The 14432-nt window shown below is 28.4% G+C and overlaps 1 protein-coding gene across 1 annotated transcript; it reads left to right on the top strand.

Moving 5' to 3' along the window:
* The first annotated feature begins 907 nt into the window (after window positions 1–907).
* Window positions 908–2477, top strand: LOC129313624 (uncharacterized). The gene is made up of 2 exons (XM_054956890.1): window positions 908–1085; window positions 1205–2477. Exon 2 carries the CDS (start codon window positions 1474–1476, stop codon window positions 2290–2292), a length of 819 nt encoding a protein of 272 aa, XP_054812865.1. The 5' UTR covers window positions 908–1085; window positions 1205–1473; the 3' UTR covers window positions 2293–2477.
* Window positions 2478–14432: the final 11955 nt, after the last annotated feature.

Below are 14432 nucleotides of genomic sequence, written 5' to 3'. Positions count from 1 at the left end.
AAATAAACTGGTCAAAGTTAATAACGAAGGCAAAGTTGATATATTTTTAAATGTTTAGGGGATTAAAAATTGAGTTTATGACAACAAGTGTCATTTGGCTAATACTTTGAAAGCAACAATGACCTTTAACCCATTAAAATAATATAATTTAATTAAAATATATAAAATTTTCATAGACAATTCTAGACGAGTATTGTGTAAATAAAAATGTACACCTATATGAGAAAATGCGACATTATATATAACATCCAATATGGCATTCAAAGTGACATCCAAGTTAATGTTTATAATAGCATTCTAGATGGTAACCAAGTCTTAAACAAGGACAGATCCAGAAACAACTCTATGAGGGGGCTAACATACAAAATTATATAATAAATGGGAAGTAAAAATTAGTTTTAACATTTTTTACAAATAAAAATAAAGAAATTGTGAAAAAATTTGTGACATAGGGTGCTTGGCCCCCTTAAATCCAACCTTGATCCTGAATAACAGCCAAGCTAGCATCTTACACGATAGACACGTCCTGCGTGGCATGTACTGCCGTGTACAATTAATCCACAAGTTAATAAAATATTTGCGTTTTTTTTTTTGGGTCGAAATAAAACATTCATATAAAAATTACATGTAATACCAAAAAAATAGAGTTATTAAAGCAAAAATTTACAATATTATTATTATTATTATTATTTTAAATTTTAAATTTTGTTGTTTTAAGCTGGGGAAGATGGAAAAAATATAAAATCCAATCCGTTTAAAATTCTAGATCGAATCGGAGTTTACTGGTCCAATGGCCAACCCAAATCGAGTTTCAATGCCACCACCATGCTCTTACTTCTCAAACTCTAATTCCGTTGCTCCAAACAGACCATAAATTTGCAATAACAAACAGAAACATCTTATCCGCCCATTTTATCGACACCCAAACCCCACCCTTGATCTTCTCTGTCCCCTTCCTCTCCTCTTCTATATATCTTCCCAACATTGCCGACGACGTTAATCCCAATTATTCCCTTTTCACTCCCGATTCCAATCTCAATCTCTCAGCCAACCCTTCCATCCCAAATCCTAAGACAAAATTCAAGGTTTTCAATTTTAACTATAAAACTTAAATCTTCTTTTTCCTGGTTTTTTTTTTAATTTTTTTGGGAAATTATTACATCCGAGATTTCTTTAACGGTCTGCTTTTTCGGTGCCATTACAGGTAGCTTCAGGGCTTCTCATCATTCTCTGACGCCTGAAATTTCATGAACGATCTGTCGCTTAATATGAGCCAGTCTCAGATCTTGCAGATTCATCAAAACAACGTCGTTTGGCCTCACCGTCCGCCTCCGTTCCCGCCGGACAACGCCGCAGTTGTGTATCACGGCGCTCATTCTCAAAGGCAAATCTTTAACGCTCCCTCGACGGCGAACCCTGTACCTCCGGGTCGGGTTGTCTGGAAGGGGAAGGATTTCAAACCCGACAAGCGGAATGAGTTTCGGGCGTAAAGATTCGTTTCCGGGTCACGGGTACAAACTTCCGGGTCCGATCGATTCGCCAGCTCAGAACCGATTGAAAGGTCGAAGATTTCATCGGAAGAACAAGTTCGAATCCAGATATGCTCCGTTCGCTCCGCGTAATACCACATCGTTCCTAATACACTCCAAAAGATCACGAGGTAACACCACGCCGTGTCCCGTGACGCCGGCGGTCCTACCAACGCCAATCTTGTCACCCTTGAGCGAGTTTTGGATCGACATGGCGAAGGAAGAGTGGGGGGTTGATGGTTACGGTTCAATGAAAGGTCTGATAAGGCTTCGATCTGGGTCACCTAGAGGTGACGACGAAGAAGATGAGGAAGAAGAAGACGACAACGACGATCATGGTGGCGTTGGCGGTGGCGGGTCTAGTGACAGTGATGTAGAAGAACGAGTCGAAGTTGAGAAGAGACTAGACCATGATCTGAGTAGATTCGAAATGATATACCCAAATTTCGGAACCGATGATCAAACCAGTGTGTTGGAGAATCGGGTGGACGAACAGGACTCGCATATTGCACGATTGGAAGAAGAGAACATGACACTGAAAAAGAAGCTGTTTCTGATGGAGAGAGAATTGGACGAACTGAGGAGGAGGGTTCAATGTTTAGAGACTAATGGTGGATGGCGAGCTTGCAGGGACCAAATCGAAAAGAATGAAGCACTCTCTGAGCAGAGCGTAGGAAATGTTCATGGTGAAGAGGAGGAGGACGACGAGAATGATAAGGGTGGTGCAACGACGACGTATTGTGGGAAATTCCCAGTTCATTGAGTTGTTAGATATCTGTAAATATTTCTGTACATAGTACATCACTAGGGTGGTAGTTCTAGGTTGAAGCTCAAGTCATCCTCGTTTTGTAATCTAACTCAAGGCCCTGGGAAGAATGAAACTCGCTGAATAATTTCTGCCCAGTTAGAAGAAGAAATAATTTCTGGACTAACTGACGAAAATTTTCATGTTTTCTTGTTTGTTTACTGATCATTCCCATGTGTGTTGTGGGATCTGAATGGAATTGTGCTTTACAACAGTAGAATGAAAAGCCTGTCCTGTACAGAAGAAGGATATGGAAGATAGAGTGGCTTATGTATTGAAACTAGAAAGTAAGGCATGCGTAATCACTCTTTTTTGTCAGATTAATAATCGTAATCATGGAATCGTTTAAGCTGTGGTTAAATTTTCGTAAAATGACATTTAAGTCCCAATAAACTCGTTTAATAACAAGTCAGTCCCATGAAATTATTAAATGTCATAAGCAGGGTTAGTAATTAATAAACAACGCGAAAGCAGTATTCAGTATTCACACCATGCTTCCATGTAAAGACGAAATCTTATGCATTCTGATTTTTTTTAAAAAAAAAAAACTATTAGGCCAGAGATATGTACCATATTCACAAAACAAATCAATCATTGGAAGATGCAAGCACCCAAGCAAAAAATTGAGAACTTTAACCTTTATTCGATACTCAAAAACGCTTCAGGTACCTTCATTTTTCAAGAGTTTTCAAATGGAAGATGATTTTTAAAAATCCAAGCGAAAAGACAAGCAGAAACTCAACGAGGATTTGTCCAAAAATAGAGGCATTGTAAGTGAATGCTTCCTTGCTTTCTTTCTTTTTTTTTTTGTTTTACTGTGCATGAATATCTTTTTATTAAATGTAATTTTATTTAAAATACGATTGATATGAAATATGAACATCTCTCTCAAATAAAATTTGAATTGTAATTTGCCACACTGAAAAATTAACATCGTTAAACACAACTCCCATTAATTGCTTCCTCAATTTCTTAAAATACTTTTTTGGATGCTTGTATCCTTGCTAGTGATCCTTAACAGCCATTTATTGCGGCATCTATATATGAATTGCTCTTGTTTTGTGAGGTAACTAACCGCAACTATAGTTGGAGATGAGGAATTAGGGCACCTATATGTTGTTTGTGAGAGAATAATAGTTAGGTTTTTTTTTTTTCATAAGGGTAATTTGGTGTTTTCCCTTTTAGCTTATGATCACTAAGGAACAAAGGAATTTTTCTGGAAGTTTTGAATCTTATAGGACTTATCTGGAATAAATTATTTGTTTCGAGATTTATCTGTCATTTCACCTTACTAGATAGCAGGTAGAGTAAATGTTGTGTTGTTCTCCCTTGTCTTGAGGCTAAACTAGTAATCAATGATTGGGGGATCCCTACAAGAGGACTTCGTGTGGGGAAGGAGGAAGGTGCTCTCATGGTCTCTGTGGCAGGCAGCTGTTGCTGTTGGTTGGCTTGAAGAACCTTTGAACAAGATATATTTCTTTTATTTAAAAATATAAAATATTTTTGATCAATTTTCACTTTCAATAAAATAATTACTTGTCTTTAAATTAATCCTATTTATTAATATTTATCTTTATTTAATAGAACATTTTATCTTAAAATAAATATAAAGTAATTTATTTAATAAGGGTATTTTTTAAAAAAGATAATGATTATACTTTAAAAAATTAACAATACTTTAAATTTTTTAACATCTGACCCCTCAAAAAATATATTATATGTTTGAAAGGAGAGTGTATTCAAAATTTATTTTCTATTTTGTGCCAAAGTTCACTTGCTTATGCAACTATTAGTTGTTGGAAATTATTACAATTTTTTCCTTTTCAAAAATATATTCTTTCATCTTTCATAATTTTTTTTACATTTTTTTTTCAAAATCTAATATACTTTTAACATTTTCATGCATATTAAGAAAATATCATTATATTCTTTAATTTTTTAAAAAAATCAAAGATTCTAGATTTACTTTTATCATAAGGTTGGTTGCCTCGACTCTTCTCTGCAAATTTTAAGAAGGCTTATTAACAGTTTAGCAATAAAAATGTCAGACCAAAAGATAATATTACATCACTTTATATTATAAAATCGGAAGAGTACAAATGAGTAAGAGAAGCAAGGATATTACATTTTAACACATTTAAGGTTAAGCTCATATGTCTTTTTACTTTATTATATATTAATTATTGAGTTTAATTCATCATATATGAAATTTCTCACATCAAACTTAAGTCTACCCAATAACCACTTATAATAATATAATAATAAGGCTGAAAGGAATATTTTATAACTTTATAATCTATTTACTATAATATTTGCTTACTCCTCTTCATTGTTTTTTTAAAAAAAACGTATTATCAGTTTGAAAGTAGGATTGAGAAATTATACACACATTATAATAATAAAATAAAATAAAATACCCTGAATCATAAAAGTAAGTAATTGCCATGAGAGGCTTGTTTGGATAAATCACATCTAACGTGTAAAAAGCATACTCTAGCGTCTAAAATGCACAAAGGTGTTTGGATATCACATAAATCGGAAAATGTACTCTTGAAAAATGAGAAGTATTTGGTAATGTGATTTGAAAGTGAATTTTAAAAAGCAACTCTAAATTAAATTTCAACCACAGATGAAAGTTGGTAGCATTTAATAAAGAAACAAACATGTACCTAATTTTATTTTCGGTGACCATGCCACCCTTATATTTTAAACATTTTTAATATATTTTATTTGTACAATAAAAATTACAAACCATCATAAATTAATATCTTTTTTAATCATTTTATATACAAAAGCATAAATTATCATTGATCTAAATAATTTTTAGTGTATTAAATTGACTTTTAAAATAATGTATCAAAATAAAAATTTTATTTTTATTAAACTTACTTTTATCAAATGAATATTTGATAATTTGAACTTTGACCAACAAAAAAAGTAAATACTCCTAAAGTATATGGAGGATGGGAACGGACAAAACTGAGACAGGGGAAGAAGGTGAGGTTGGCTGTGCAGATGATTTTTGTGGCTATCAAGGATGCTGTAATTACACTCTTAAACTTCGCTTTCCAAATAATTAAATTATTCGCACAAAAAAAAATTGTCGATATATTGTAACTAATTTAAGAAAAAAATAAAAATAAAGAAGAAGGTAAGCTTTCCGTGGGCGTTTATATACGGATGGAGAGTGACCCCTGTGGTTTGGTTCAATCATTCGGAGAAGTGGGACGCATCTGTCCTTCTTATGAATGATTCCTTACCTATGCTTGATATGTTTTCAATACATTTGAAAAAAAAAAAATTGTCGAACAAAAAAAAAATCTCTCCATCTTAAATTTTAAAATAAGGTTAGAAGAATTTTGTTATCCAAAAATATAAAATAATTTTAAAAAATAAGTTTTCATTAATAATATTTTTTTAATATTACTCTTCAAGTAGAAAAAAATTAAAATAATTATATATTGAAAGTGATATTAAATGAAGGGTTTTTTGAAATTTTATATTTTTATTTTTGAAAAAAGTAATAAATTTATAAAATATCATTATTGAAATTTATTGATATACATAAAATTTTATTAAAATATTTTATAATTTGAGATAGAGAAATACTACATAAAAAGATGATTTCATTGTAAAAATGCTATACCTATTAGTTTTAGGCCAAAAAAAAAAAGATAATGTGTTTACAGTAAGAATATATTTACAAGACTCCTCCCATTTATTTTTTAATATAATATTATTTACAAAATTTGATGAAAAATTTATGGTTGATATTTAGAGGAAAAATTTAATTTTTGGACTAATGTTTTTTCAATTATCGATTCACTTCCTAAATTTTGCTTCAAAATAATTCAGTTTTTATAATTTATTAACTTAAAACAACTTATATTTTTTTTTTCATTCGATACTACTTAATTCCTATAATTACTTAATTCAACAAATTATAGGAATAAAATTATACTAAATTAAATTTTAAGTACTAAATTGATAATTAAAAAAAAAGTGTTGGGTATCCATCCTTAACAAATCAGTTCTGAATATAAGCCCACTTGTATAATCGGGCTGTATCACAATACGAAAAATCCTGGGTTCTCATGCACAATAAAACTAGGTTCCTCAACATACCCAAACAGATTCAGGATATCGAGTGTGAAAGTTAAAAAAAAAAAAAAAAGGTTCCTATTTGCACAAATGAGTAGTTCTGTGTGGGAGTTATAAACTTGGAAAAGAATCTTATATACTTAATCTTATATATTTAATATTAAATTAAGATATGTGAATATTTTATTGATTATTTGTTTTACAATAAATTTTTATATTAATTTTATTATCACATTAAGAGTCACTTGTCAATTCAATAGAAATATATTAAGTATATAAATTAAATATATAAGTCTTAGTTTATAAATTTATACATGAAAACTGCATATTTTTTGAACTAAAAGCTTATCGCATTTCTCTCTTCCTCTTCTCTACATATTTGTTGTGAGAGCGACACAACGGGTTCGAGTAATCCGTGATAGGTTCTATCACGTAGGAATTCGAAAGTTGTGAGTGCTAAAGCATGTTGCGCCACTTTCTTACAAAATGTTTAGGGACTCCATTATAGTATCCCATTTTTAAATAGGAAAATATAATTTTTAATCAGGTTTCGATTTTGGTTCTGGTAGTTTTTTCTGGTATTTTTAATTCTTATAGGAACTAAAGACACTAAAAAAAATTGAAATTATATAAGAACATAAAAAATAATTATCACCCAATTTTTTTGAAATAAAATACTGAAAATTATTGAGATTAAAATTTAAAACCAATAAAACTATAGGCACATATGAGTATGTTTTCCTTTTAAATACGCCCTTATCTCTTTCCCCTGAGTTAATATTGAATCATATGAGAAAAATGGGAGAATGACAAATGTCATTAATTCCACTAAAATTTATAGAGATTTTTTTGTGAATAAATTTTAAAATGAAAAGATCATTTTATCCTTATTAAAAATAACAAACTTCAATCATAACTTTTATTTAAAGAATAATAATTTTTCTTTTATGAACCATTGGAGTTGAACAAAAAATCACAATTTATCATGTATAATTTCTATTAATAAAAAATAAACCCCGATCACAACTTTTATTCTGTTAATCGCAGAAATTAAATAAAAAATTATAACTCATCAAGTATAATTTCTATTATTGAAAAATTAGTTTTCAAAATAAAAAACTCCATTTACAACTTTTGTTTAAAGAGTAACAAATTTTATTCAAAGAATTAAAAAAATTAAACAAGAATTCACAACTTGTCAATAAAGAATTATCTTTATAATTTAAAATTTATTGGCACAGAGGTTTTTAAGAATTTCAGAAGAATTATGATATTTTAAAAGATCAGATTATTATTTATATAATTCAAGAAATTTTATTATCATTTTTTTAAGAAAAACTGGATAGAGTATTCTTTTTTTTAAAGATATAAAATTAATATTGTATAATATACTTATCCTTTTTATTTTGTGCGGCGAATACGGTGAACTAGAGAAATTCCTTTTCACGTTTTGAAACTAAAGTCTGGTTGGTCCAGCCCTGAAAAGTAAGCATTCTGGCCTAACAAACCATGAATATAATTGTATAAAAATACATGTGGGCCCCACGACTTAAAATGAAATATAATACCTCGATTATATTACAAGAAAAGGATAATTATAATCAAGTCCAAATAAAAAATTAATTATTTTTTCATTTCATTTATAAGTCAAATTTTTATATTTACATATCAAATTTCAGTATTTACAAGTGGATAGAACTTAATTTTTTTTATATGGGATTTGTATGTAATTTTTTCTTATATTATTTTTTAAATAAAATTATAAAAAATCAAGATCTTTCACAAAGTATAAACATAGTAAGTTATCTTAAACTTTATATAAAAGTTGGGCCTCCCTTTTATGAATGTCAACATGCACCAAACAAACAAAAGAAGAACGTGAATTTGAGTAAAGCATCGTTTAAGGTAAGTAGGAAGTTTCATAGACAAGAGTGAGGTGGTGGGTACCATAGAAGTCCATGAATTGCAAGCAAATGGCAATTGAAAGCACATCAACACTGAGATGGTATGCTAAGCCATACTTTCATTAAAATCTGATACTGATATCTTCCTACCCACTCAACTCATTTTATTTAATTAAACAACTAAATTGAGTTTACCTATCTGTTTTAATGTATGAATAGTATGTGTGTGTTTGCTTTTAAATTTGTTAAAAGTTCATTTAATAAAAGTTAATTATTATAAAAAAATTTGTGTTTAGATAAATTTTTTCAAAAGTTAATTTAGTAAATTAAAAGTTGTTTGGATTATATATAATGAAACATGCTTTAAAATGTATAATTACTAAGAAAGGCATTGATTTATTTCTAATTTTTTGTTATACAAATATAATATATTAGAAATATTAAAAAATGTGATAAAAACTTTAAATAACATAAAATTTGATATGTGAAATAAAAAATATAAAGATTGACATGTTGGAAAAAAATTATATAATAAATAGTTCAACATCTATTAATATTAAAAAGTCCCAATATTTTTTTTTAATCTATATAAAAGATTAAAATATCATCTTAACCAAACACTTTGACTTACTAGGTGTACTAAGTAAGGATTATCTTGTAATCAATTTAATTTTTAATTCTTCTTTTTTTTTTAACAAAACTAAAGCATTTGAATGTGGAGATCATCAAATATCAATGAAAAAGTTGAATGTGCTTTCAAAAGCTCCAATCCATCACGTCTTGAAAATTTACTTCCATAATTATTTGAATGTGTCTTTTTAAAAGTTGACGTGGGTGAAATTTATTAACCAAATAATAATAGACTTTCTAAAAGTGTAAAATTACTTTTCAAATGTAAAAGGTAAAACATCAAACAGGTTTATAATTTGGTAAAAGCATGTTTGTTAAATTGAAGGGCGTTAAACTCAAGTTTAGATAAAAGATAGTTATTGTAATGAGATTTATATTTGAATCTGTTTTTTCTCCTAAAATTAGTTTGATAAATTAAAACATTGTTTGGATAGCGCTAGAAGTGAGAGTTATTTGACATTAACTACCATTAAAATGCAAAACTAACTATCCAAGAGTGTTTGGTTTGATTAGTCAAGGAAGTCAGATAAGTTTATTTTGAAATATCGAGTAAACAACACAAAACCAACACATGAGGTATGTTATTCATATTTAACCTCATTTTGTGTATTATTCAGTAAATAAAAGGACCAATAAATATAATGTTGAAGTAAAATGACCACTTATCAATAACAATGTAGAAAGCTTTTTAGAAGTGACATGCAAAATTTGCAAAGTCCTGTCGGCAATGGCGCCAGGCTGGACATCGGCTCAACTGAACCCATAAGCACTTATGGATTAAAAGTTGGTTTAATTAATAAACATAGATCATTGAGAATTCTACTATTTTAGGCCTAAGATTTAATTATATTCCATTTTTTCAAAGTTGGACAGCCTATGATGATGATGATCGCGTGCAATACATCACATCATGTCCTATTTCAAATTCAAGAAGGCATAGATTTAGTGTGTATTGATCCCCAAAAAGTCTATAAATAAAATAATAAAATAGTAATATCAATAATTATATAAAATCTAAAGTTCATAGCAAATTACATTATTTATAAATATTCAGTTTATTATTTAAACTCTTTGCTATATTAACAAGGAGACCATTTAATTTTATAAATATTCTTTATCTAGAGAAAGTTTCTTTTGATATTCTCTGATACTGAAATATAGATACAAAAAATAACCTGAAATGATGATCTGCTTGACCTTCAGCTTCAGTTGTCTTGAGTAATCATCCTAATACCTACACATTCAAGTATTAAAATATTATTGCATTTTAAGTAATCCAAATATACATATGTAAACCGTCAAACCTTCTGTTATGAATTTTACTTTTTTTTTGAGAATTATATTGAGGTCTCGTACAAAAAAAATAATTACTGTAAAGTTTATTGATAATTGAATTAAACTGCGTTGACAACGCAGTTAGTTGTCAATGTAGTTTAACTTAGTTAATGGATCTTACAGTAATTAATTTCTTTATGTAATACCTGATTGTAATTCTCTCTTTTTTTGTACTGTTGGGCATTAAATGTAGGCATCTCTTTTAACAAAATTTAAATATTAATTCATTAAAGTATGAGAAACTAACCCTTTTATTAGGCTTAACACCTGTTGGTTGAATTTTTCCTCTTGAAATTTATAATAGATTGGAGGATTACATATTACATAAAGAAGAACGGAAGGAAATTGGGCTAAGTTTGAAGAGGAAGCCCAAATAGAAGAGCCCGTCATCAACAATGATCTAACTCCTCTAAGGTTGAGTTCGAAGAGGAAGCCCAAATAGAAGAGCCCATCATCAACAATACTCTAACTCCTCTTAGGTTAGTAGTTAGTACCCAATACAGCAATTCTTAAGTTTAATTACATATCTCAAAATATGAAAAGAAAATATATGGAAACATCTTTATCCAGTTAGATAATCATGACAAAAGAATATATAAAAGAAGCTAACCAATTAATCATACCAAATATCAAGCATCAAGTAATTATATAAAAAAGAAGTGTATATTTGACATGGACACTGTAGATTGGATCTGAAGTATTCAAATTTTATTCCTTATTTTTTCCAATATTCCTTATTTTTTTATTAGAAAAATCAGCAAGATAAAAAATTTTTTTTATTAAACATGTAAAATCTTAAAAATCGAACTCTATTATCATGCTTTAATTAAACGTCTATTTTCTTTGAATATAAGACTTAAAAAATTGGCATCAGATTGCCAATAATATTTAACTATATCATTAGTCAAAAGGCATGGTTGTTTGTTGCTTCAATATTGTTAATCATTGAAAGAAAGCCAGGCTTATACATGATTTTGTCTGTATTTATATATCACACTCTTATGGATTAGATGCATGCAATATATTATTATATATTAAGGATATTTAAAAAAAAAATGAGCAAGAGAAAGAAAACCGATAAGACAAAACAATCATATAATTGATTCACTAAACCAATCGATTGGCTTGTCTTCTACTAATTAATGTTGTCCTTTGGTTCTTAAGATTGTATATGCTTTGATCATGAAGAAACAGTCTTAATATTTTGATCATATTCGATTCATGAAAGATAGACTCTGAATAAAAAGTTGGCATCACACCAATGATTCATATCCTATCATTAATTAATCCACTAATTAATTTCTGATCAGTGTGTTTCTAGTGTTCTTTGAAAAACTTTTACAGATAAATTTGTCGATATTATTACTTTAGTGTTATTAGAGGACAGTATATATTATACTGGTTCATGAACCATGTGATTATACTGAATTTGAGTGAAAAAGAAATACAATATATATTGGTTCATGAACCATATGATCATGATCACTCTCTAGAAGCCAATAATATGTTAGAAACAAGCATTGATCTTAGTGAAAGGGATTATAACCACATAAGCATGAGGCTTCAAAGTGAATGCAAAAACCACCTTCGAGAAAAGCTATTCCTAATTGGACCCAGAACTGCTTGAATAACCTGGTCAAATAGTGTTACACACACACACACACAAGAATTAATATGAATGTTTCTGAATAAAAATTGGAGCGAAACTTGAATAATGGTGGTGGATTCATAATAAGGACGTAAAGATAGGTGTGAAAGATAATAATGATAAGATATAATTAATATATATATATATATATATATATTGAGGTCATAAGTGCATGATGAGTTATTTTGTTTTGTTATAATTTATAAAGCATGATTGCTGGAGACACAAGTTAATTATATGATTAACGTTCTTTAATTCTTCATCACCACACGAGGCTTTGCAACAACCCGTTATTTAGATATAGCACGAGCATATATAAGAACCTCATTTTCTCTCTTCACTTGTGTTTTGTTTAGATGTGGAGAGAAGATGGAAGGATTAAAAAAAAAAAAAGGGAGAAAATGAAAATTAGGTTCCAAAAATTGAATTAATGATAATTAAGTTTCTAGAAGTACAATAATATTGTATTTGGTTTAATGGTAATTTGAATTTAGATTTAGATTTGGACTAAATCTCCCATTTATTATTATAATTTCTTTGTAATTTTAAATTATTTTTTATAATATTATTTGAAATTTTTATCACTCAACCCTTTCATCTTTTTCTTTAATTGTGTTTTAGTTGCCTCTATTAGTCTCATATCTTCTCTCATATCATGTTTTTGTCTCTCATTGATTGAAAAACATAGGTAGAGCCATCATACCTATGTTTTTAATCGTGCTCAATCTCAACTTATATCTTTTTTTTTACTTTAAAATTTTGTGTGTTATCCAAATAAAGAATTTTAACTATATAAATTTTAAATGTGAGATCTTGACTATGAAATTTTAAATTCAAACCCATCAATTCAAACACCACTTAATAATAGAATTATTAAAAAAATCAATGAAAATTGGGTATAATAATAGATAGAGAGAAAAAAAATCTCAATACACCCTCTCTAAGCTAAGTGAGGTAATTTCATGTTTCAGTCTTGAATAAAAATCACCTGAGAAGAAATATTTGAATCTATCAAAAACCTCAAATATGGATTAATTATAGTGAGCTGGATAGAATATTAAATATACTTATATAAAAAATCCTTAGACTACACAAAATTTTGATTCGAAATTGAATCATGATATAAAATTGGGTTTGATAATTGTGATATGACTTTTATGGCTCACCTTATTTCCTATCTCGTCTTCTATCTTATTGGCAACACGTTTTGTTTCCATGTGACCTTTCTTTTTCATCTATCCTTCCATTTCAACAAAAGTTTTAGTTACATCTAATTCATATATTACACTCAACACATTTTTTTATGCATTACATGTAACCCATACTATTCATAAATTATCAACAACACAACTTATTAAATGTTTTATATTTTATATAATTTTATGATATTAATTGATTTTTTTACCTCTATCAAATTATTCAATTATTTCAAGACTTTTCACTTCTGCCAGAATTTCAAAACTATATGTATGGAATTTTTTTACACTAATAATAATTTTGATATGCATTTTAATACACCTGTTATTCATAATGATATTAAATAAATAAATAAATAACTTTGCGTGTGTTTCGATGGTACTGTTGAAGTTTACTCGCATGACTTCAATAATTGCAAAGATGCAACATATTGCCCCATCGCTTTCCCCTTTTAACAAGTCTTCTCCTCATAATTTAAATCTTAAAGTTTGCTTTATTTTAAAAAATCACGGAAATAAATTGTTAATGATGTTTTTAAGGCAGTAATCTCTGATAGTGTCGACCTTATATAAATGTTTAAAAATATTAAGATAAGCTATAAAATTAAGAAAAAAAAATAATTTTAAGAAGAAGTAATTAACAATAATTTATTTTAATAATTAGTCTTTGAAATAATATTTTTAAAATATGTATAATTGTCTTATTGAATATATATATATATATATATATATAATTCATTAGTCTTCAAGGATATTTTTCTGATTAATTGTTTAACATTAATGTTATGCTTATAAAACACTTGGAAGTGTCGTCAATGCAAAGATTAAGTAATTTCAAAGAGTAGTTAATTCAAAGAATAATTATACTGCACTTGATGGATCAAGTTTACTGAAATTAAGTGAAATGATCTTGTTAATCAACTGAATTAATGATATATAATCAAACTGGATTTCACTTGATGAGCACAAATAAGTATTAAATATCATAACTTAATTGGATGCTTGTGGTTTGTTATAGCTAAGGAAAGGTGAGTGCCATCTAATGGTCAAATCTATTTTCTTTTCAGTCAATTCAAACTTATCATTTTGTTTCCTGTGTGATCATGGATAAACATCAAGTCCTCTAAAGTTAGATAACCTAATTTTGATCCCTCCTATTCATGATATGAATTCAGAATAGTTCCCAAGTTTTCGTTTATCGTGATGCTATATATGTTATCCTTATTAATTGGTGGGACAATTGTTATTTTTAATTTTATTGTAGTTTTACCATATCATCCTACC

Source organism: Prosopis cineraria, unplaced genomic scaffold (assembly GCF_029017545.1).
Source record: "Prosopis cineraria cultivar Desert tree isolate PC_DT_omini unplaced genomic scaffold, ASM2901754v1 PC6, whole genome shotgun sequence".
NCBI classification, from domain to species: domain Eukaryota; kingdom Viridiplantae; phylum Streptophyta; class Magnoliopsida; order Fabales; family Fabaceae; genus Prosopis; species Prosopis cineraria.
This window is presented reverse-complemented; position numbering and strand designations above follow the sequence as displayed.

What these genes read in the sequence shown, in the direction of transcription:
- LOC129313624 (XM_054956890.1), top strand. Translation starts at nt 1,474, where the DNA reads ATGAGTTTCGGGCGTAAAGATTCGTTTCCGGGTCACGGGTACAAACTT.